General features: G+C 40.9%; 1 protein-coding gene across 2 annotated transcripts in view; it reads right to left on the bottom strand.

The window, feature by feature from the left end:
• The window catches only part of DACH2 (dachshund family transcription factor 2), an 847,419-nt gene that overhangs the window by 466,258 nt on the left and 354,716 nt on the right, over nucleotides 1–26,445 (bottom strand). For both annotated transcript variants that reach the window (XM_030209554.1, XM_030209555.1), the window contains exon 2: nucleotides 8,322–8,437. In XM_030209554.1, the coding sequence (XP_030065414.1) occupies nucleotides 8,322–8,437 (116 nt within the window). The remainder of the gene's footprint in view (nucleotides 1–8,321; nucleotides 8,438–26,445) is intronic.

The raw sequence follows: 26,445 nt of genomic DNA, 5'->3' as shown, positions 1-26,445 counted from the left end.
AGTGAAATATAATTTTTTTAAATAATAATCTTTCAAGCTTAGGCAGATTACAATTTTAAAACATATAAAGTCTTCTATTACTCACATGATATATCTAACAAAAGACAATATCAAAAACACAAATGATACAAGCCCATAAATTAACTTTATAAAACCATCTCATAATTTCCAAAGACTGTTCCTTTACTGTGCATGAATTATGTCTTCAAAAATATATATAGCAAATTGGTGAAACAGGACTTCCCTTTGCTGAATCTATGATAATCTGTCCCATTAAACCATGTATGTCTATGTGTTCAGCAATTTTGTTTTGTATAATGGTTTCTACAATTTTGCCTGGCACTGATGTCAGGCTTACTGGTCTGTAGTTTACTGGATCGCCCCTAGAACCACATTAAAAACTGATGTTATGTTGGCTACCTTCCAAATTTCAGATACTGTGGAAGATTTTTCTTAAAAAGGTTACAGATTACCAATAGTAGATCTGCAATTTCATTTTTGAGTGCTTTCAGTTCCCTGGGATGTATCTATCTCCCACCTTACCCTCCTCTCTCTATCACCTGTCTCTACCTACCTACCTACCCATCCATCCTTCTATTATGTTATACTTAATTTCCTACTTTACATAACAAAATTCTGTGTTACCTATTACTATGTAAGCCGCATTGAGCCTGCTTTTAGTGGGAAAGTGCAGGATACAAATATAATAAATAAATAAATTTGCTGCTATTTAACGTGTTGATTTGGCTTATTACATTATCCAGGTACTCCACAATTTGTTTCGGTTCCACTGTATCATCACCCTTAAATACCACTTCTGACATAGGTAGCTCCCTTACATCCTCCTCAGTAATTCCAATGCAAAGAACTCATTTAGAGATTCTTTTACAAAGCCACACTAACAAGTCCCGCGTGGCAAATGAGAGAAAGCCCATAGGAATTGAATTGGCTTCCTCTCATTTGCTGTACCGGGAATTGGTAGCATGGCTTTGTAAAAGAGGTCCTTAGTCTTTCTACTATGGCCTTATCCTCCCTTAGTGCCAGTACTCTGTAGGTTATGAATGTAAGTGGGAGCCCTGTCCATGTCTCCCCATGCTCTGCCCATATGTATGCCCCTTTGCATTTATATAATATGCCCCTTACAGAACAGCAGCTAGGTACCCTGCACCTCCACAGGTAACTGTTCACTCATGTATGTTAAATGCTAGTATTCTATACATTTATACATACAAGGGGCACTTATATGTGGGTATGCAGTATAGAATTGCCCTTCACATGTTTACATGCACTATACAGCTGCTATAACAGTTCCTTCTTATATATAATTACCTCTTCATTTAATTCCCAGGCATTTGTTTCTCAGTTACATTGGTGGTGCAAGTTGATGCAAAATATTTTACTGGCCCCTGATGCAAGAAGAAGAACCCAAAACATGCTAGGCTATTAACTAGAATGTACCCTTACTGGATTGATTGTTTTCTGTGCATCACATTCCCATCCGACTGTTATGTTCATATTTCTGATTTTTATCTGTTTTTATTTGACCTTCTTATTTGACTGTGGAATAAAAATTTTGTGTTCATCACCTGCTAGTTCATCTTCTCTTTGTTTCATTGCTACAGGTCAGAATGCATGCTTCTCTTTCTTTCCTAAAATAAACTTTTTTTTTTCTTTTTGCAGTAGCTCAGATTTGGCTTTTCAGTGGTGCATATGTGATATTTATCAAAAATTTTCTCATTTTGGGCTGGTTTGAGGACACAGCAGATGGAGTGCAGGGCATTGAGAGATATGTCATTTATCACAGTGACACAATGTAGGTAGCACAGATCCTCTCAACACAGAGGGAAGCTGGAACTGCACATGTGGAGCGACATTCAAACTGAACTACTCCAGTTTGGCAGTATTTCTGTTACTCATTAACTTAATCATATTAATTTATTGGCTTTATATATTAAAACAATTCACTGTAGAATTGTCAGAATGAAGAATCCATAATCAGCAGCATTCCCAAAAGGCAAAGCTACATCATACTTATCTCAAAGTAATATGCTAATATTAGGAAGGAAAAAATGTCTCAGTTAACACAAACAACAAATACACCTTTGCTTATTGTTTGTATCAATGTGGTTGAAAAAGAGAATATATTTAAAATAGCAGTACAGTCAAAAAGGACAGATTCTTGTCAACCTTTTTTCCTTTAAAATATTAAGATATATATGTGTCTGAATTCTTTGCTGGAATAAGCCAGTTTTTTCAACTGTTTTGCATTATCTTCTACTCCTTTGTATAATAATGAACTCCAGTTAAATATCAGTAAGGCCCAAAATGTACGTATATTAACAATAAAAGAGGTTCCCATTTGTGTGGCATTTTGCACTTTCCCAGTACTGTTGTGTTTATACTCTACAAAAGCAAAATTAAACAAAGTACAACCTGAACCACGCCAAAAAGATAAACCTTTTAAAGAGTTCCAGTGTCTACATCTGATCCGCAGATACCTGCTTCCGTTAATTCTATACAAGGCACGCTGTTGCTTGAAGGCCCAAGGAGGCCACTTCAAATGCTTATTTCAGTAAGCCTTCTAGCTTCCTATCCTATAGGTCTTTTAGGCAATGCCCTTCCACCAGCAAGTTAGTCTTCTTAGTTACCACTGTAACAAAGGAGTCCACCCTGGGATGCTGCTATTTATCTTTCTCCTCCGGAACCAATGGGTAGAGGTCAGTCATGTCTCTTCCCACTCTCACCCTCAGAGTCTCATTCTGCTATAATCAGGTCCTGAATGTCTGGATGCATTGGGAAGGCCTTAGAAGGACCTCTAAACCCCCTCAAGATCAATGAAGATGGAACTCCTGATGCTGAAACAGAAGGTTCCTCAATGGAAAGCACTACCAGTGCCTCAATATTAAGAGTACTGAGCTCCTCTTTTTGAAACAACCTCAGTACTTTCGGATCATCCTTCTCCTCAGGAGGGAGCTCTTCCTCCTCTAACAGCACCTTCAACAATGGCTCCTCTGAACAGACTGATACAACATCAAATAAGGAGGGTGAAGCAGAGACAGACTCATCAGCCCACTCCTGGAGCTGGAGGGGCAGAGATGTGAGAAGCTGAAGAACCTTGCAGCAACTTAACTGTCCCTGCTTCAGTAAATAGGCCTGATGTAAGAGCAATATAAACTCCGGAGAAAACAAAGACCCCAATGCAGCTGAATGCTCTGTCACACCCTGAGGCTGTAAAATGGCAGCTGTGCTCTAATTGTGATTAGATAGAGGCTGTTCCTCACTGCCAGTCAACCGGGACAAAATGGAGCCCATTTCCATGCTCTCCTGCATCAAACTGCACACCAGCCCTGCCCTGGCTTGAACGCACTGCAACATCCCAATGCCAGCCAGCGGGAACATCACTTAACTACCTGGATGAGAGTCACCATTACCTTGATTGTCATAAGCTCAGCAAAACACGGTCCCAAGTGGTGAGTCAGGATCCCTCCCCTGCACTTGCAGTCGTCCAAATGGTTCCGAGTCAAACTTTAGTCAGATTTACCACTGCCAGCTGCTCCCCCCAAGCTCATAGTCTCCACAAATCTTACCCCAAATGAGAAAGGATCAGGACTTTCTGTCTGCACAAAGGGAAGATTGGTGTGCCCGAAAGCAGGACTTGTAACCATATTGCTGATGACCAGGCCAATACCATATGCTGTCCCACGCTCTCCATTAAACTTCTTTCCTTCTCCTTTCATTTTTTAAGGTTGTTGTGCTGGAAAAGAAGAGCTCCACAGGAAACAAGGGAAAGGTGAAGGGACAGAAGAAGTAAATTTGTGGGGCATCAGAGACAGGGATCTGAAGACCTCCAGATATGACTCTGCAGACTCAAGTCATCTGCAAAGCTCAACTGGGAACCAGTTGACCAACTGGACCAGGAGCAAATCACTCAGAACCAGAGGCTGAAAAGTGGAGATAGAAAATACTGAGGAGCTGGACTGGATGCCAAGTATCCCACAGGTTCTGAAATAGTGGGAAGCTACGTAATGGAATAACATTTATACTTTATCAGGGGGTGTCTAGTTTAAGAGAGCAAATATGCAGCTTCTTAGGCACTATTTTATAAAGACCTATAGATGCCTATCCAGCTCATTTTCGAAAGAGAAGGGCGCCCATCTTCCAACACAAATCGGGAGATAGGCGTCCTTCTCTCAGGGCCGGCCAAATTGGCATAAAGGAAAGCCGATTTTGAGCATCCCCAACTGCTTTCCATTGCGGGGACGACCAATGTTCTAGGGGGCGTGTCGGCAGGCAGGACAGAGGCGTAGTTAAGAGATGGCCGTCCTCGGCCGATAATGGAAAAAAGAAGGCCGGCCCTGATGAGCATTTGGCTGACTTTACTTGGTCCCTTTTTGTTCACGACCACCTCCCCTTACTCCCCCAGTGGTCACCAACCCCCCTCCCACCCAAAAAAAAACAAATTAAAAAAAAACATTTTTTCCCAGCCTCTATGCCAGCCTCAAATGTCATAGCCAGCTCCATCAGAGCAGTATGCAGGTCCCTGGAGCAGTTTTTAATGGGTATTGCAGTGCACTTCAGGCAGGCAGACCCAGGCCCATCCCCTCCCTACCTGTTACACTTGTGGTGGTAAATGGGAGCCCTCCAAAACCCACCCAAAACCCACTGTACCCACATCTAGGTGCCTCTGTTACCCTTTAAGGGCTATGGTAGTGTTGCACAGTTGTGGGTAGTGGGTTTTGGGGGGCTCAGCACCCAAGGTAAGGGAGCTATACACCTGGGAGCAATTTGTGAAGTCCACTGCAGTGCCCCCTAGGGTGCCCAGTTGGTGTCCTGGCATGTGAGAGGGGACCAGTGCACTAGAAATGTTGGCTCCTCCCATGGCCAAATGACTTGAATTTGGTTGTTTTTGAGATGGCCGTCCTCAGTTTGCATTATAGGCAAAAACCGAGGTTGGCCATCTCTAAAGTCAACCTAAATGTTGAGATTTGGCCGTCCCTGACCGTATTATCGAAACGAAAGATGGCCGCCCATCTTGTTTCGATAATACGGGATGCCCCGCCCCTTCGCCGGGCCGTCCTTAGAGATGCGCGCCCTTAAAGATGGGCGACCAGTTCAATTATGCCCCTCCATGTGTCTTTATAAATTACTAGTGTATGCAGCAGAGATATGTTTATGTTTATTTGTATTTGATATGTCGCACAGACCAAAACAGATTAAGGAAAACACCACCAATAACGACATGACAGAGTTCCACACACAGCAGATTAGTAAAGCAGAAAGCTATAAAACAACAGAGAACAGCATTCCTACATGCCTGCAACACTACTCAGTGTCCAAGAACCGATCACCGAATGCCAATTTGAAATCATGTGTTTTAAGGAGAGTTTTGAATTTCTTCAACCAGAGTTACACCTAATCACACTGACCACCCTTCAACGTCTTCAGTCCTTCTGTGACTGTTCTCTTGTGCTTGACTGCTTAAATATTTTAAATTTAAATGCTTTACTTTTTGTCTATTAGATTATAAGCTCTTTGAGCAGGGACTGTCTTTCTTCTGTGTTTGTACAGCGCTGCGTACACTTTGTAGCGCTCTAGAAATGTTAAATAGTAGAAATGTTAAATAGTAGAGGTAGACCATTCCAAAGCTTTGATGCAAGGAAGAAAAAAAGCTGAGTTCCTGATGGATTTGTAATGTGCCCAGGAAGAACCAGGCAATGTACATCAAGAGATCTCAGTGAGCGTAAAGGGGTATAAGGGACAGTTAAGGTAGACCCATAGCAGGGTAATCCCATGTAGTAGGCTGTATGAATACAATATTGAATGGGCAGCCAACATAAACTGATTAGTGGATGGTTTGCCGGATCATAGTATCATACATATGGGCATATCTACATTGCACCTAGATTAAGTATATCATAAATTTGTATAATTTATAACCTACTCACGTACTTGTGAGCCCTGGCCATACTCCACCCAAACTTCTCCCCATACACACCTACCAAACAGCACGCACCATCATGTCAATACGCATACTTTTCTGCCAGTCAGAATTTATAACAAGCTATTTATGCACATATGCATCTCCATATGAATCAAAAAGGCTTTATCAAATTACCACCTAAGAAGGCAATTATGAAATTACACAGGAGAACTGCAGATCTCTGAGGACTGAAAAACATTTTTAAAGGGAAATCCAACATGAGGCTTCACTTTGAACATCCAGGTGACAGGGGATAGTGAGTATTTAGTACCTATATTCATGTGCACTATAGAAAATGAGAGCCCTCCCTTGATCTAAACCTTCCCCTTCTTAAGAACATAAGAGTAGTGTTAATATGTGTTCTAGCTTGAGACCTATCTACTGGAATAGTGGTGGGCCAAGCTACATAGCTTTAAACAGCTGAGAAGCATTGACTAGGCCTGATAATCAACTGATGGCCTTATAGCAGAGAGCCTGCAAGAGCAGGACTGCTTGGTGAGTCGTAAAGAAACCTGGTGCAACTTCTAAATTGAGTGTAACACCTAAAATGTAGAAATTAAAGACAAAAATGATAAAAGTTTGGTTCATAACATGGAGTCTGTCTTTATAAGATGGCACCCAGATCACAAGATGATATGAGACTGTTGTGTAAGAAGTTGTTTACAAAAAGGGAAATTGCACAATAAGTTGCAATAATAAAACGGAAAGGGGAGGTGGGCACCTGACCGGTAGTAAAGTATGATTCAGAGGTTATGCAAGATTAAGAAAAAAAAGTGTCTTGCCATAGACTTGTATTGAGACCAACTCCTATAAAAGAGATGAGAATTAGACAGATTTTTGGAACATTCCCCAACGTCTCTCCGAGGGCAAAGCTCTGTCCAATTGAGCCTCGAATCTGTCCGATGAATGTACCAGATTGATGTTCTGATTTTGGTAAGAATAAATACCTTATTTCGGTAAACTATTTCTGTCTTCATTTCTATTCATTCTTTACCTGTCATTTATTCTACAAAGTAATCCACACACAAGTAAGATTCACTCACTGAACCAACTGGGGTTGATCTTTAATAGAATATATGTGGGAACATAAATGGCCAAAGATTCATTTAGACCCAAAAAGACAGAAAGCTGTGGTCATGGGAATTAGACTAGAACTGCGCCTTCTGATGCCTCCCCAACAGCGATACCCATGGGAAGGGGTGTCACTGGAGTTCAGGGAGGCGATCCGCAAGATATTAGAAGAACAGACCCTCTGTACACCTCCGTGTGGAAGGATCCCACGGGGGTCTATAGAGGGGTAAATTAAACAGTAGCCATACTGAGTCAGACCAATGGTCCATCTAGCCCAGTATCCTGTTTTCCAAATAGTGGCCAGGCCAGGTCACACGTATCTGGCAGAAACCCAATTAGCAGCAACATTCCATGCTACCAATCCTGGGGCAAGCAGTTGCTTCCCCATGCCTGTCTCAATAGTAGACTATGGACTTTTCCTCCAGGAATTTGTCCATAGTCTACTATATGTCCATAGCTAACTGCTGCTACCACATCCTCCAGCAAAGAGTTTCAGTGCTTAACTATTCACTGAGTGAAAAAATATTTCCTCCTATTTCTTTTAAAAGTATTACCCTGTAACTTCCTCGAGTGTCCCCTAGTCTTTGCATTTTTGGAACGAGTAAAAAAATCGGTTTACTTCTACTCTTTCTACACCATCCAGGATTTTGTAGACCTCAACATTCAGGATTTCTTCCTTGCTTTTTAACAAAAGTAGGGGAGGAGGGAGGAGAGAGGTACCCAGCAGGGCTTTTTATATGGGTAAACATCTATACACTTGCATAAAAAGTTTGAAAATGATCCTTCCCAGAAATAGCTTTAGTAACTTTACTGGTAATTAAGAGGCCATTTTACTAAAGCTAAGCACAAGCTAATGGAATTAGCATGCCCTAATAGAATTAACACTTGCTACATGCTAAAAAGCCCATAGGTATAAAATGGTCTTCTTAGCATTAACGTGTGCTAATTCCAAAAATAGAAAATTGGCTATTTTACTGCTGCGGTAAAAATGGTCTTAGCTAGCAGGAAAGACCCACATAATGGTGAACTATGGCCATTTTTGCCCACAGCTCAGTAAAAACACCCTAAAATGAGCTATCAATTAATATAGAACTAAAAAAAAAATCTGTTGGATTTTAGCCATTGCATTTACAAACACAGCTTTTATGGTCACTCAAAAATGTAAAGGTATAACCTCTGCTGAAGCTTGAAAACCACTGAATGGCAGTTACATCAACACTAGCCTATGATAACTGCTGAGCACTAGGTAGGTAGAGATGGATTTTAGTACCTGTTGGGGTGATAAGTCCAGGAGATAAGAGGCCAGGAACTCCATGAGGCAGAAGTCGTGCATTTTCTTGTATTGCAACTCCAAGAGACCGCTTGGGGGGCCTTCCTGGTCTTGAGCTGTAGAGATGTTAAGTATATAGTTAACACTTTGTATTTTAAATGGCAAAGTAATTTCTTTCCACCACTATTATTAACTAGTTTTTACTCTGATAAAACAATTTCTCATAACCTATTTTCAGTTGTTTTAAAACATTTTTAAGTTAGAATAAGGTCTTGGGATTCTAATTAGTCAGTGCAAAGTTATGAAAGCTACAATAATAATAATAGTTTATTTAATTCCACACTACTTTGTACAGAGAGGTATTACCTGTTTCTCTCTGTTTGGAATCAGATTACTTAAAGTTTCAGAAAGGCCTGAAATCCTATCTGTTTGATGAGTGTTTTGTGTAGGTTCTTTTTTAATTTTGTCTGTATATATAGAGAGTGTGTGTGTATATATATAGAGAGAGTGTGAGTGTATGAGTGAGTGAATGTGTATGTGTTTGTGAGAGAGAGAGAGAGACAGACAGAGAGAGAGTGTGTGAAGCAAGTCCTGGCAAGGAAGAATATGCCAACAGCTTGATCTCCCAGAGCTTCTCCACTATCAAGATACCTGCTAGAGACCATCAGATCATGCAGGCCACTGAATGAGGGAAAAGGGAAATCTTAAGGCATGTGGCCTCAGAAGCTAATTCTATAAACTGGCGCTTCAAGTTACATGCCACTTACATCCGTTACTGCTGAGAAAACTGGCAGTTAGGCATATAAAGGTGTGTAACCGGTTGGGTGCATAAGTACTAAGGGGAGCGCCAATGGGCGGAGCATGGTAGGGGTGCCAAATGGTGCATGTAACTGAAAAAATCCTGTAAGTTACATATGCCCTTGCCACACTAACGTGCCAACAGTTACATCATGGGGCCCTTTTACTACGTTGCATTAAGCACTCAGGCCTAGATTCAGTAAATGGCCCCAAAATTTGTGTGCTGGAAAAAAATCAGTGTGAAGTGTTATTCTATAAAGGGTGCTCCAAGTTGAGAGCTCTTTACAGAACAGCACTTAGACCCCATTCCTATGCCCATATGTGGGGCACCGGTATTTACGCCAGCTGAAATGTGGTATAAATGCCGGCACCCAATTCTTCGCATTTGGGAGTGGGAAAGACGGTATTCTGCAACTCTGCATGCAAATTTTTGGAATGTCCCTGCAGCCACACCCCCTTTTGAGTTGCACGCAAGGGGATTTAAGCTTACAAGGTTATAGAACAGTGCAGAGGAAGATGCATACACAAAATCTAATTAATGCCAATTAACTGCAACAATTGTTAGCATCAATTTATTGCTAGTTAATGGCTTGTTAGCTAATTAATTTGCATGTGCATCTTCAATCTGCATACAAATTTGGGTGCCATATATAGAATCCAAGGGTTAGCATACAATTAACGTGGAAACTAAACGTATTCTATATACCGTGACAAAATGTAGGTGAACTTATAGAATACACTTAGGCAAAAATGTTTTCTGTGTGGATTTTCCAGGCACCATAGATAGAATTCCCCCCCCCCCCCCCCTCAAACTGGCTAAGGCACAGTTAACATGGAAGCACTAAGCATCTCCTAAGTAACCACAGTAGCTACAAATTTTACTGGTGTTTTGTAAAAGGGCTTCCATATCTATGACAGACATAACTGATGGCATGGTACATTTTTGGTGGGCCAACATTGGCATGTGCTAGAATTCTATAATGAAACGTTGGCACCGAAGTCCCATTACAGTATTAGCACTCAGCGTGCACCAATAGGACACCATAATCTGCATGCAACTTTATAGTCTTATCTCCTAAATGTGTGCTTTGGTGTAAAAGGGGCTGTAATATTGTTGTGTAAAGTTTTGTTTGTTTTCAGCCCAGGTTCAAGTAAACAGAGGCTAATCAGATTTAACATATGTTGTGGTTTCTGTCTTCCATCTTATAACTTCTGTATGGCTGGTCCTAGTTCAGCCTAGCTTGATGTGGTTTTAGATTGCTGAGGGAACAAGGTACCATTTTAGTTATCAATTTTGGGGGATGCTTTATTTGGTGAGGGGAGAGTGCTGGAGGGGAGTAAAGTTGAGAATTTTGGCCTAGAAAATGCTAGGTAACTTTTACAGGTACCTGGTATCTCTCATGGCCATTTATTTACTAGCAAAGAAAAGCATGCTCTGCTGTCCTGGCATTCCCAGCTCCTGTAATCCTTCTCTCCTCCCCCTCCCTGCAGAGACATGGTCTACTCCAGTTTTACTTTATGAATCACACAAATGTCTTTACTGTTTTAACTCAATGTCTATTTGGTTTTTTTTTTTTCTTGTGTCTCTATCATGACTGGTTTGCAAGCTCCAAAGAGAAGGGACTGTTTAATATGCATCTCTGTGAAATGCTTCATAAAACCTGGTATCACAGTACAAATAATAATAATAATAATACAATTAATTTCAAGTTATTTTTTAAGATTAAAATAAATGTTATTTTAATCTTGAAAAACGAATTTGAAATTAATGAGGTATTACGCACACATTTAAAGGGCTGTAGACACCTCATTGGAAAGGCCTCCTTTATAAATCACAAGGTATAGGAACGGTTATGCTTTCTTCATGAAGTTTTATTAATATACTGTATTTAACAAATCTTGTAATAGTAATATTACCTCTAGCTGAACGCTGAATTCTTAATTCAATCAGCTCTGCAACCACTCATTATCTGCAGCATTCTTACTGGTTATAGGGTCTGGGAAACAAGCCCTAGATTGAATTTTAACTATTATAGCTACATTCTTCCATATGTAAATGACAATTGCTCTCCAGCTGTGATCTAGATTTTGAACACTAGACTGAGCCCAGCGGAGGTTCACTGGAGGTTCACTGAAATAAGAATTTCATAGTATAAACAACAACAAAAAAAACAGGTTCCTGTACTGTAATGTATTTCAGATATGAACAATTCTGTAAAGACATAGTTATTATTTTTATTGTTGTACTATTTATTGTGTTTTGATTACTGTTTAAATGTGGAGCGTCCTGCAGTGAAATCCTGTTGGCTGCCCCAACACTAACCCCGCCACCGAGAACCCTGAACAGCAACGCGAAACGCTGGCCACCGTCGGCTTGGAGGCAGAAGGGTGAAGAGGGCAACTTGCAGCACAGGAATTGTTCAGTGCTGAAGTTAGAGAGACAGCGGCACTGCAGTTGAATGCTGTCGACCTGGGACTTGGACACAGAAAAGATAAGTGTTCTAAGCACATTACCAGTGCTCTCAATAGCAGATAGAGTGTACCTGCCAAGAATATAATTGTGTTTTGCTTATAATAATTTTTTGCTGAAAATAATGAACACAAGATTTCCTAAAAAGCAATAATAAAAATATTCAATAGAGGAACATTTGAAGACGTGGAAGGTTTTTTCTGGCCGGTGATGAAGAGAGGATCAATTAGATCCAGTCAGCTCTTTTAAAGATTGGAACAGTAATAAGTTATTACATTTCAATTAATTTATATGCATAAGCAAAAGATCTCTGCTGATGAGTAGTACAATAGGTCTGTGCATGAACATGCAACAGCTTTACTAAAACCAAAAGGAGAATTTACATATTAGTGAAAAGAAATAAACGTAAGGTAGAATTCACCTATATGTTGCCCCTTGTTACTTTGCCTTCTTGCAATTCAATCTTTGGTACAAGAGACTACCTGGGTCTTCATTTTCCTACCTGTAAGAAAGCAGTTTATAAATCTATGTATTCAGCTACTTTTTCATACCAAGGTACTAAATGGTGGAATTCCTTGCCAAAAAATATAACATCCCAACATTATTATTTGGTTTTTCATACATTTTTGAAATCTTTCCTTTTCAAAACATTTCTGTCAATTGATTCTGTCAGTTTCTCTTTTATTCATTATTATTGAATTCTTTATCTATTTACAATTCTTTCCTTATTGATATGTGTGGGTTTATGTATTTTGTTTCATATCTTGTAATGACTTCTTTTTAGCTTGTTAGCCATATTCAGCTCGAAACTGTACGGGGAAAATGTGGGGTATAAGTGTCATAAATAAATAAATAATGCATAAACAAAGACTCCCTTTTACTAACACACAGTATGCGGTAATGATGTCAGCACATGCTCTCTGACTCCATAGACCATTTTTTTCCCTATGCAAGCAGCAGATGGCTCATGTTGACACCATTTAGTATGTGCTAAGCATTGGTAAAAGGACCCAAAATGTTAAGCCTCAAAGGTAGATATCAGAAGAAAAGAAGCCAAACTGTAAGTATTATAAAAGAAGACCTTCAGCAGATATTCATGAAAATAAAGATATTTAGGGCGTGGAAGAGGAAGTGTCACTATATTATTGTCTACAAACATCCTGGGTACAAATTCCAATTCACCAATGGCCCTAATTTGTAAACCGTGCTAATATTTTGCAACTACCATGTGGTAATTTCCAAAATTAACATAGAGTAGAAAAGTTCCTAAATGGTTAACTAAAGCAGAAGGTAATGAATCTATGCTAACTGATGCTTAAATCCCTATGAATATCTACCCTGTATTTGTTTACATTTATTTCTACATACCCATAGGATCTCATACGGCTACTACAAGTCTGAAAATTTCCCGTGCAAAACCTGCATTTAAAAAGCTTCTACCATTTTTCTCAGTTACAATTGAGCTGGTTGATATTCAAAGCAATTTAAGTGGGAAGAGAGGCTTAGCAGACTGATATTCAGTGGCACCTAATCACCTCTAACTGGCCATTTTAAAAGTGGACAATAGAAGGGCGCTCCAGACATGATGTCATGATGTCAGGAACTATGTGGATGCCAGCAGTATTCAGTGCCGGCACCCGCATAGCTGAACAACCAAGTAGAACAAAATAAACAGCAGTCCTAACTCTGGTGACTTAGGTATGTGGGTGCAAGCACTGAATATTGGCCTGCACCAGCATAGCTTTTGGGTTACAGGTGACACTGTGGGATGCACTCTCCTCCCTCCCAACCTCCCCCCCCCCCACATGACCAGGACCCCCCCAAAAAAAGATCAAACCCTCCCGAAGCATACCCCTAAGCAAACCCTCACAGACATGACCTGCTCCTGAGCATGCCCCCAGACATAAAACCCCCCACAGGACCTGCCTATATTCCTGGTGGTTCAGTAGGGGGTATCTTGGGCAGGAGCAATCCCCTCTTGCTCCTATCTTTAGCTGTTGTCTGAGTTAAAATGGCTGTCCGTAACTCTAACGCTAGTTTCATGGAACTACCACTAGAGGTCAGACTATCATATAAGGGCTTCCCATAGGGGTCTTGATTGCGGCGGGGCCTGGTCACAAGGAGGGACTCCAGTGGTGGGAGAAATCAAGAGAAAACCTAACAGGCACTTGTGTAGGTACCAGATGACATTCAGAAGGGACCGCATATTTATCTTATGTAAGTCTAGGATATATATCATCCAGGACCCGCATAAGTGCAGGCAGACAAACAGCAGTTCTGTCAGGTCCAAATATTCAGTGTCAGTGCCCAAACATGCTCCACCATTGAATATCCAAGTACAACTTAGCCAACAGTGGTCTGTGTTTAAAAACACGATGACTGCCACTGGCTGAATATTGACCAGGTCGTGCTTTCAACTTACTTAACATCTACAGTATTCTGTTGTACATTGGAACAGTAATTTTCAAAAGTATTTTTGTGCATAAAACAGGGCTTTATGCAGACTTTTATTTTAAAAATTACCAGCAATATATCGTAAACTTATGTGCATGCAGTCTGTGCGTGCAGACGTTTAGCTGGACTGAGTAGAGGCATTCCAAATGTGGAATTGTGTAGGGGTTAATATTTCCGCATTGACTTTGGAAAACACATGCAAATACACATAAAGTAACCTTACATATCTGTGCATGGTCGAAAGCAAAATAAGAATAGCCATACTGGGTCATACCAATGGTCCATCTAACCCAGTATTCTGTTTCCAACAGTGATAGATCCAGGTCACAAGTATCTGGCAGTAACCCACACAGCAGCAACATTCCATGCTACCAATCCCAGAGCAATCAGTGGCTTCCCCATGTCTCAATAGCAGACTAAAAACTTTTCCAGGAACATGTCCAAACCTTTTTTAAACCCAGATATTACTACATCCTCCAGCAAAGAGTTCCAGAGCTTAACTATTCGTTGAGTGGAAAAATATTTCCTCCTATTTGTTTTGAAAGTATTTCTATGTAACTTCATTGAGTGTCCCCTAGTCTTTGTATTGTTTGAAAGAGTAAAAGATTGATTCATATCTACTCATTCTATACCACTCAGGATTTTGTACAGCTCAATCGTATCTCCCCTCAACTGTCTCATTTCCAAGTTGAAGAGCCCTAACTTCTTTAGCCTCTCCTCATATGAGAGGAGTTTCACCTCCTTTATCATTTGGGTTGCTCTTCTTTGAACCTTTTCTAATTCGGCTATATTTTTTTTGAGATACGGTGACCAGAATTGCATACAATACTCAAAGTGGGGTCGCACCATGGAGTGATACAGAGGCATTATAGTATTCTTGATCTTATTTACCATCCCTTTCCTAATAATTCCTAAGTAGAGAGGTGTGGTAGCCATGTTAGTCCACTCTTAAAGGTTATCAATAGAAATCAAACAAAATAAAACATGGAAAAGAAAATAAGATGATACCTTTTTTATTGGACATAACTTAATACATTTCTTGATTAGCTTTCGAAGGTTGCCCTTCTTCGTCAGATCGGAAATAAGCAAATGTGTTAGCAGATAGTATATATAAGAGAAACATCAAAGCATTACTTTGACAGTCTGACAGAGTGGGAGGGTGGGGGTATGCATGGGGACATCAAAGCATTTCATTGATATTCTAACAGGATGGGTGTTGGTAGGTGAGAAGAGGGTAATAAACAGAGAAATACAGCTTTATGGTTTATAATGGGTTAGAAAACCCAGATCCTTATTAAGTCCTGTTTGTTGGGTGTCAAAATATTCAATCATTCTTATTTCAAAGGTCTTATGTTCCTGATTTCACAGTAAGAATACTGAAAGGTAATTTTAAAACAATAAGAATGATTGAATATTTTGACACCCAACAAACAGGACTTAATAAGGATCTGGGTTTTCTAACCCATTATAAACCATAAAGCTGTATTTCTCTGTTTATTTCTCTGTTTATTGTAATAGAGACTTTTAAATGCTAAACAAAGAAAACCCTATTCCTTAAACTGCCTTTGCTAAATAAGTAGAGATAACCAATTTAACTCTAAGGGGCCCTTTTACTAAACCGCGTAGGTGCCTACATGTGCCCAATGTGTATCAATTTTGAGTTACTGCTTGGCTACCGTGTGGGCTTTGCGGTAATTTCATTTTTGACACGTCCGATAAGCGCGCCAGAAAATATTTTTAATTTATGGCACGCAGGCAGTAATCAGGCGCTAATCGGCATTTTACGAACATAGATCATTACCAACCGGTCACTACATGAGACCTTACTGCTAGGTTAATGGCTAGTGGTAAGGTCTCAGACCCAAAATGGACATGCGGCAATTTTCATTTTGCTGCACGTCCATTTTTGGCAAAAATTTTAAAAAGGCATTTTTTTTACAGGCATGCTGAAAAATGATTCTGCGCACGCCCAAAACATGCATCTACACTACCACAGGCCATTTTTCAGCACACGTTAGTAAAAGGGCCCCTAAGTTTAAAAGCAATTTCCCAGCAAATAGCTTACCAATGAAGTTCTGTCCTGTTCTGGAAGTCCTCATAGCATCTCTTCTGGACATAAATTTCCGTGCACAAATTTCACGGAGAAATGTTTAAAACAGAAATAAGCACAAGCTAATCTGCTGTTAGCCACACAGGGAAAACTGTATGTGCGCTATATGTGTTTGTGTGCACTTTAAAAATGACCTTCTAAATCAGTGGTCTTTACTTAAGTCAGGGCTACTTTGGATTCTTATGAGCTGAAGGAGAGCCACCAAATATCTTCCCATGCTGAGCTGCAACACTGCTGACCAGTGTATGTCAATGACATCCATCCCTACCAGCCCACCTTCAAATGTTTCACTGGGGGTATCCTCAAGGAGGTGGGCATTTCCAAATGCATTTTTGCCTATTGAGAAATGTCTTGTCCTTCAAGCATGTGACACTTCCCCCTTTTTGTCCTGAGCTTGGGTAGAGTGGTATAGAGTAGCAGAAGAAAAAAGCATAAAGACAATGGGGGCTGCCACTGGCCCCTGAGCCTTGTATTGAAGAACACACAGTTCTAAATTATCCATTTATTCACCACTTTTTTCTTTTCACAATGGTATTTTATAGGGATAATTCTATAAGGAGCTGACTAGTTTGAAGTAACAAGATGGCACATAAATGGAAGTACTACAATACAATACAGTACAATATAAAACATATATTCTGCTAATAACAAAAAAATAACTAGGCATATTACTAGGATGTCACAATCAGAGTAGAATGATCATTAAGTATAAAGCTTAAAGATTATCAAGCATATTCATATCTTCAAAACCTTTCCAAAAAGATTCATCTAGAGTTCTGGCAGAAAGCTATATAATTAGTTTGAAGTCGTATTTCTGTCGGTAGGCCATTCCATATAACAGCAGCCTGATAAGTAAACGTTTGTTCAGATTTTTTCAAACTATTTTATTCCCCTACCATCAGGAAAGAAATGGACTGATTGTCCTTTAGACCAGAACAGGGGTTCTCAACCCAGTCCTCGGGACAGACCTAGCCAGTCAGGTTTTCAGAATATCCACCATAAATATGTAGGAGTTAGATTTGCATGCCAATTTGTCTTACACATATTAATGGTAGATATTCTGAAATCCTGACTGGCTGGGTGTGACCCAAGGACTGGGTTGAGCACCCCTTGACCAGCGTGATCTTAGAGAAGTAAATAGTACTAATAGACTCATATATGGAGGTACCTGACCATGCAAGATTTAACACACAGTACATAACAGCAGATAAAGACCTACACAGTCCATCCAGTCTGCCCAACAAGGTGGCCAGAGCTACACCTGCCACTCTATGCAGGCCCCAGTCACTCATGCTTAAATGCTGGCTGTCAAGTCTCCACCATGCCAACCATATAGGAAGCCAAACATGATGGAGTCTTGGTTATAACCACATAACACCCCCCAAGTATTGCTCACAGTATTCAACTTACCAGTCAAGATGTCTTCCCCTCACCCCTGAGCTGCACAGCACCCTCACTCACATTACATGACAATAAAGTGATCTATAACACTGGAGTTGCCAAAGCTTCACCTGTCTTTTGTCATTAGTGAGACACAGACCGTAGAAGTCTGTCTGGCATCAGTCTTGGTTCCCACTACCCTTTCCCAAGTTAACATCTCAATGGCCATGTTGTGCTTCCATACTCTTTCTATTTAGGCATCCCGTGTCTATCCCATACATTTTTGAATTCGCTCACCATTTTTGACTCTACCACCTCTCCTAGAAGGACATCCTAGGCATCCACTATCCTCTCTGTGAAAAAGTATTTCCTGATGTTACTCCTAAGTCTAACTCCCTGCAAACTCTTCATGTCCTCTAGTTCTGCCATGCCTATGTCTCTGGAAGACGGTTGTTTTAATATTAAAATCTTTCAAGTACTTAAATGTCTATCATATCACCTCTCTCTCTGTCCTTTTCTCTAGCATATACCTAGTCAAGTCCTCCAGTCTCTTATCATACTTCTTATGGTACAAACCCTGTACCATTTTTGTCGCCTTCCTCTAAACCACCTCGTCTTATGTTCTTGAAGAGATACAGCCTCCAAAACTGGACACAATACTCCAAGTGGAGCCTCACCAATTACATGTACAGGGGCATCTTCTGCTGTTTATGCCTCATTCTATACAGCCTAGCATTCTTCGGGCAACAGCCACTGCCTTGTTACATTGTTTCATCGCCTTGAGATCCTCAGACACTGTCACTCCAAGGTCTCTCTCCTGCTCTGTGCATGTCAGTCTCTCTCCCCCCACCACATATTGCTCTTTTGGATTTCTACAGTCCAAGTGCATTACTTTGCAGTTCTTTGCATTAAATTTTAACTGCCAAACATTTGTCCAATTTAGATTGTTTATGATTCAGTCAGCAGCCAATGTACTTTGTGCAGTAGAAGGGCTACATGTTCTAATCTACTAAACCTACACAATAATCTAGCTGCCATATTCTGTAGGATCTGCAATCTAGTATGAATTTAAATGAGCAGCCTGCATAAAGGATGTTACAGTAATCTATTTGGCTTAGAATACTGAATTACACCATAATCTTTAATTGGTCATAAATGAAATAGCATAGAATTCTGCACAGTTGCCTGAGTTTCCCAAAATAGTCTTCAGCCCTGTATATTAACTTGGATTGTATATTAACTGAATGTCCAAAGTTATTCTCAGTATTCTAAGTGGGTACATACAAAAGTAAATAACTCTTACAGAAGTCCAACTAGTGGATAAGTATGTGCCATCCTTTGACGATGTGTACTTTGCCAATGTGTGTGCGCAATAGCTGATGGAGCATGGGCATAGCTCGCACATCAGTTATAACATACTATGCATGCATACATCTTGGAACAGGAAGTTTACATAAACTATAGGATGGTGTAAATGGTCATCATTATAGATGTATGCACATTCTCTGCCACATGTGCCAGTATTCAAAATCGACGAAAACTCAATCACATATTTATCTTTCATCTATTTCAATACACATGGCCATCCCAATGGATATCTATTCAAAATAACTAAAGGTATGAAAATCGACACTACACAACTAAGTAGTTGGATTAATAAGCATGATTCCCTCACAATAATTAGTTCCTCATTATTATATAGGCTACTGTACATATTTTACTCACAGCTCCATTAATAATGCACACATAACACCAACAATTAATTTGCCACTCATATCTTTTCTTGCACAAAACACTTCATACAAGAACGGACACCACTCATTGCAAATATAGCAACTATACACACTTTATTGAGAGAACAATGTCCACAGCCTTTTTTTACAGGCTGAGGGGACGTGTGTAATATGGCTTGGACCCAATTCAGCTTTATGGACACTGCTAGGCAGGGGGGCTTCTATTCCTTCTTACGATGTTCCTGTATCTGCAACAGAAGAGAAATAATAGCCATATAACCCTTTTTTTTAATCTCACCTGACTTCCTGCAAATAAATATTTTAAACACACCTACTAAACAGAGGAAAAAGCAGAGAGATGAAGGGAGTGGCCTGAAGAAGAAAAATAGAAAATATTTCCAAAAGGATAACAGACTTCAGAACATTTTTCAAAGTAGCAAAAATGTAATCATAGAAAAGATGGAAACATAATTAACAACATTTCATAGTGTAACATTTTGCTCAAATGACATCCTGCACTCCCCACATAGAAACATATAGCAAACATGCAAATCACTGAAACTTAATATGACAAGCTTGCATCACAGATGGCACAATAGCAACTGGACTCACACATGAATAAAATGAATAAATGAGCCATGAGTTCATAACTTCAGCCAGATACAGTCATGCAGCAGAAACAGAATCATAAACTGTACTCACCAGACTGGATAGACCATTCAGGTCTTTATCTGCTGTCACCTACTATGTTACCACCCTGCAGCACACAGTCAACGTGAAGCATCTTCCTGGAATCTCATACAGATACAGGGCCACCCTATCATCAAGACAAGACCAGGGACCGCACCCTACAGACAGGATGCCCCTGCTGCTTTCTGACTGGTTCTGCACCTTCCTGAAAAATAAAAACATCTGAGACAATTTCATATAACGTTTAGCTTTAATTGTAAACAATCAATACAGCTACATACAGATAGGACACATCAACTATTTAAAAATTCCCTAGCACCACTCTCATTTCACACCCACACACACACACACACAATTTGGAGGCAATTTTCAAACTGATAACACTTGGACAAAGATCACATGTTCTTCCCCCCGACCCACCCACCCCCGGCCATTGCATCATTTTTCACTTTCTGCTGGCAGATGTTTGCTGAGTACGTAGGCACCAAGATCTGAAAATACTCTTTACTATCTCATCAATGTGCAAATAATAGTCAGAGAGCAGCAGATATACAGTAGAGGACAACTTTAGCCCTTGGATGATCTACAAAGGTATCTCAGTTGCTGACATGCTGGAGATCAGTCTTTCAGTGAAGAAAGTCATGTGACAGATTCAGAATGGCAGCTCCACATGGAACCATAATGTCACAGCAGTGGAATTCTAAAGGCTCTTCTCAGTTTCATACAACTGATACTGATGATGGGATAAAGAATTTTAATGATAGGCTGTCAACTTAAGAAGCCTAGGGGATGATTTTACTTCCTTCTCATTTGACCTATTAAAGATGGATTTGTGCTTGATGTATATAAACATGTGTGTGGCTGAGTGAATGACCCACCTGTTTATGGCTATTTAACCAGATGACTGGCCTCATAGGAAAGTCTTGGTTCCAAAGTTAATCTGGGAGAGTTGGCTGAAAAATGCATTAGAAGGGGCTTCTACCAGAAGGTGATGGGAAACATAAGTAACATTAGAATGTTCTACAGCTTCCCTTTATTTCTATAAAAGGTCACTTAAATTTACCCACCTATAGCGCGTGTAAATTTGTAGAATGCTGGCATGTAAGCATGTGCACACTTATCCGCATAAATGGCTGTAATTATGTGCTCAAGTGCTTAATAAGAAACAAGTTTGCAAACCTAGGGGCACTTTTACTAAGCTGCATTAGGTGCTAACACGCGCCTAATGCAGCTTAAAATGGCGTACCACAGGACGCGTATCAGGTGCATGTAGACACTTACGCAGCTTAGTAAAAGGGCCCCTTAAAAATTGGCTTGCAAGCCCGGGGTAAAAAGTATCCAAAGATTCTGCAAGCTGCCATCAGAAACTAGACATCATAGTTTCCATCAACAATGACTATATTCTAGCATCTATACACAAGAAACCAACTGACAGATGCAGCTACCTTCAAAGTTCTAGCTTTCACCCTTCATATACAACAAAATTCCATCGCACACAGCCAAGCCACATGAAAGTATTGTATATGCTCTGACCCAAGAGACAGAAATAAACACCTCAAAATCCTGACTGAATCCCTCAAAGAAGAGGGTTATAACCACAAAATAATCTCCAGGAAGGATGCCTCTTCATTTAAAACACCCAGAGAAAACTAACTAAAACAATGAAAAGAAGGGAGGGAACTCCTCTCATATGAGGAAAGGCTAAAGAGGTTAGGGCTCTTCAGCTTGGAAAAGAGACGGATGAGGGGAGATATGATTGTGGTCTACAAACTCCTGAGTGGTGTAGAATGAGTAGAAATAAATCAATTTTTTTACTCATTCCAAAAGTACAAAGACTAGGGGACACTTGAGAAAGTTACATGGAAATACTTTTAACTCTTTGCCGGAGAATGTGGTAACAGCAGCTAGAGTATCTGGGTTTAAAAAGTGTTTGGACAAATTCCTGAAGGAAAAGTCCATAGTCTGCTATTGAGACTGACATAGGAAGCAACTGCTTGCCCTGGGATTTGTAGTATGGAGTATTGCCATGATTTGGGTTTCTGCCAGGTACTCGTGACCTGGCTTGGCCAGCTTGGAAAACAGGATACTGGGCTAGATGGACCATTGGTCTCACCCAGTATGCTACTCTTATGTTCTTATGTTCTAAAACCTCAATGAATGTCCCCCTTGCAGTGGCATCCAATCCAGAGCTGGAAAAACAGAGAAAAATAAAAAAAGGCCTACAGTCACTACTCCAGGAAGATGATTTACTAAAAGATATATTCCCAGTTCCACCAGTGGTGGCGCTTGGACAACCACCAAATCTGAAGCAAAAATTTGTGAAAAACAGAAGCTTAAAAAGAAGAGCACGGCACTAGTCACTGTAGCAAACTGCAGATTATGCCAGCACATATCACAGGACCCCACAGTTACAAAAGAAAAGCATTCAGCATAAAGGATCCTACTCACATTTTTCTTTAAATGTACTGCACTATATATCATTCAGCGCAGAAAATGTGACGAACGGTGCTATATTGGGGAGATGTTAAGTTCTCCATGGCAGTATCTAATATAATAAAACGCACCCTCAACGTTCTGAGGACAACGTTCTGAAGCCATCTGACGTCACTCCCAGGCTGAAGGGTTCGTGGATTCGTGGTGTGAAGCCTTCAAGCCAGCCAGCCGTCTCTGCCCCGCCCTCGCGTCAAACTTATTGACTTCGAGGGCGGAAAAAAAAAACCAAACAAATCCGGCAGCGAAGCATCAGGGAAGGAGGCGGCGCTCCCGACGTCTAGCCTTCCCTTCGCTGTGTTCCGCCTTCTTCTGACGTCAAGGATGACGTCAAAAGAAGGCGGAACACAGCGAAGGGAAAGCTAGACGTCGGGAGCACTTCCTCCTTCCCTGACGCTTCGCTGCCGGAACCGCCACGGAGGTAAATTTAAAAAGAAGAAAAAAAACAAAAAGGGATGTTGGGGGGAGAGAAGAGGGTGGCCAGTAAAGTAGAACAATGGGAGCGGGAGGGCAGGGGAGAAACGACAGCATGGATGCGAAGGGGGGGGCATGGATGCGAAGGGGGGGGAGAAGAGGGCGGGCCAGGCTGGGACATGGGAGAGAGAGGAGCATGGATGCGAGGGGGGGGCATGGAAGGGAGAGAGGGGACTTGCTGGAAAAGGATGAATGGAGGCGGCAGGGGACAGAGGAGCATGGATGGGCATGGATTGGGAGGGCAGGGCTCAGGGAGAGAGGGGAATTGCTGGAAAGGGATGAATGGAGGGGGCAGGGGACAGAGGAGCATGGATGGGCATGGATTGGGAGGGCAGGACTCAGGGAGAGAGGGGAATTGCTGGATAGGGATGAATGGAGGGGACAGATGGGCATGGATGGATATGGATTGCAGGGCAGGCCTCAGGGAGAGACGGGAATTGCTGGATAGGGATGAATGGAGGGGCCAGGTGACAGAGGAGCATGGATGGGCATGGATTGGAAGGGCAGGCCTCAGGGAGAGGGGAATTGCTGGATAGGGATGAATGGAGGGGAAAGATGGGCATGGATGGATATGGATTGCAGGACAGGCCTCAGGGAGAGAGGGGAATTGCTGGATAGGGATGAATGGAGGGGACAGGTGACAGAGGAGCATGGATGGGCATGGATTGGGAGGGCAGGGCTCAGGGAGAGAGGGGAATTGCTGGAAAAGGATGAATGGAGGGGGCAGGGGACAGATGGGCATGGATTGGGAGGGCAGGGCTCACACTCTCTCTCTCATATACAATGTCTTTCTGACTCTCACTCTCACACACTCTGTCTCACACTGTATCACATTCACTCTCTATGTGCCACACAGTCACTCACACACTCGCTTGGTCTCATACACTCACTCTCACAGAGAATCTGTGTCTCACACACACTCTCTCTCTCGCCCACACACACACACTCTCTCTCACACTGTGTCTCACATACACACTTGCACACACTCTCATTCTCACACTCACACTCTCTCACAAACACACTCACACCCAGACTCACTCTCGCTCTCACACACTCACACTTTCACTCTGACTCTCAAACAGTCACTCTCACATACACTCTCCCAAACATACACACTCCGAGGAAAACCTTGCTAGCGCCCGTTTCATTTGTGTCAGAAACGGGCCTTTTTTACTAGTCCTATATAATAAAAAGCACCTCCAACATTCTGAAGCTAGCTCTGTGGCACTGTGGCAGTGTAGGGTTCGTAAGTCTGTAAGTCTGTAGTTCAGCGTTTCAATGGCTCTCACTGTCAACGTGCCCGTGCCCGCACGAAGGGAGGGAGGAGTGAGAGGCAAGTGTTGCTCCCCCCCCCAGCCACCCCTGGACCTTCCAATTGCAGAGCTGGCTACGTCCAGAGAAAGAGCCTGTTGTTAAAAATTTACCAGCACACCCCTGTGTCAGGGCATCCACCATTAAAGCCATGCTATAAAATTACACTCATGGACAATGACTCAATAAGGATCTGTGTTTCCTATCACATTATAAACCATAAAATTATACTTCTTTGTCACCTTTTGATTACTCATCTACCTCGCCCTTGCGACTTGTCATTGGAACGCTTTTCATGTCTCATGTATATATATTTTGATATTGTCATCTTTTGCAAATACCTGACCCGAAGAAGACAGTTCTACCTTTAAAAATGTGTCAAAAATGAATTGTTAGTCCAGTACAAATACGCATCACCTTTTTTCCTTTTCTTTTATTTCTATTTTATTTCTATTTGTCTCCAGACACTAAAACTTCACCTCTACATCAAAAATAATTTGAGCAACAAAAATGTAAAGATCCAAGCATCTGGGGGCCCTTTTACTAAAGGACATTAAACACACCAAGCCTTTGGTATGTGATTAGTGCATGTGAACAGGCTACCACAGAAAAGCGGTAAACAGTTTGCAATATATTGACTGTTTGCATGTGTTAACCCTCGTGCTACAGAGTTTTAAAAATATTTTTGGTGTCATTTGCTACTATTTGGGATTCTGCCAAGTGCTTGTGACTGGAAATTGGCCACTGTTGGAAGAAGGATACAGTGCTACATGGACCATCGGTCTGACCCTGTAAGACTATTCTTATGTTTTTTATGGGCTGAGAATGGGCATTGAAGCATTCACCAGCTAGCACATTATACTTAATGTGTGCTTACTGGCTAACATAGAGTTAATGCAGGAGTACTTAATGTCCCCCATATAGGAGGTGGTGGTAAGTACTTCTGAATTAACTCTACACAGATATAATGTGCTAATGACAACAATATCACACAACCTACAATAAAAGATATTTTTTTAACACCCCAAAAGTGCTGAGCTAAACCTGGGTTTAGAGCACAGTAAAATCCTGTGTTACCACGTTAAGCCCAGATTCTCACTTGTTTTTTAAAAAGGGCCCCTTACCTTCTTGTTCCTAGAAATCGTTGATAACACATTGTGTTGCTGGAGACAGCCATCTAATTTTACACTTGTTGCATGATTACTGTTTGTTGACAATTATTAGACTTTAGATTTCAGTCTAATATGAGTTTGGATCTTTGCAAAATATGTGCAGGATAGTTTTGCTTTTATCATTTCAGGTCCCTAAGTGACTTTTGGCATTTTATAGAAGAGAAACCATGAACAGTACAACTTGTAACAAGGGACAGTTAATAATAATCAGGCGAATCCTTGAAAGTTTCAGTTTTATAGATTCAACTATAGACATAGCATTTGTAAGATTAATGGAGAAATGTTGTACCAGGGAAGCACAATTTCCTCTGGGGTCTAGTCCACCATTTAGCATAATTTATCCTGATGTTTTACCTTTCATTTTTTTAGAGGAACTGAAATAGTATCCTAGCCCTTTGAGACCATGGAATAAACCAAATGGAAATAAATTTCAGCAGTACTTCTGAAACTGAAGTGGATTACCACCAGCACATTATCTCAGCAGCCTATAAACTTTGTAGGTTTGGCAGGTAGCTAGATAACAAGGGGAAAACATTATGTCTTTTTGTCTCGGGGTGTCAAAGAGATATGATCCATTCTGTGATGCATGTATTTTCAGATGTGATTTATGAGGAACCTAGTACAATGGAGCCTATCCCCTGAAGCTATGTGTGCATGCTAAGGCTGTTTGATGTGTGCTCAAAATATTATGTAATGAAGACAGGTCCTACTGTGTGTGCTAAACTGGTCCGATTAGATGTTAGTTACACGAAAGAACCATTCAGAGACTCGTGGAGGGTCTGTTTATAAAGTCATGACTAGCATGCCTCTTTTATAAAGTCAAGTATACACCTACTTCACTATAAAATATTATCACCAGCATGAAAGAACGCATATATTCATATGTGGTAGAACATACAACATCACAAGGGCTGGTGTAAATGTTTGTTCACACTTTCTGGGGTCAATATTCAAAATGATGTCCACGGCCAGAAACGGCTCCTGGTTGGTTAAATCGCCTGTTTGGGGCTAACCGCTAATTTTCAGTGGCATTTAACTAGCA

The sequence above is a fragment of the Microcaecilia unicolor genome, chromosome 7 (genome assembly GCF_901765095.1).
Source record: "Microcaecilia unicolor chromosome 7, aMicUni1.1, whole genome shotgun sequence".
Classification (NCBI taxonomy): Eukaryota; Metazoa; Chordata; class Amphibia; order Gymnophiona; family Siphonopidae; genus Microcaecilia; species Microcaecilia unicolor.
The sequence above is the reverse complement of the archived record's forward strand: the minus strand, read 5'-3'. Positions and strand labels throughout refer to the sequence as shown.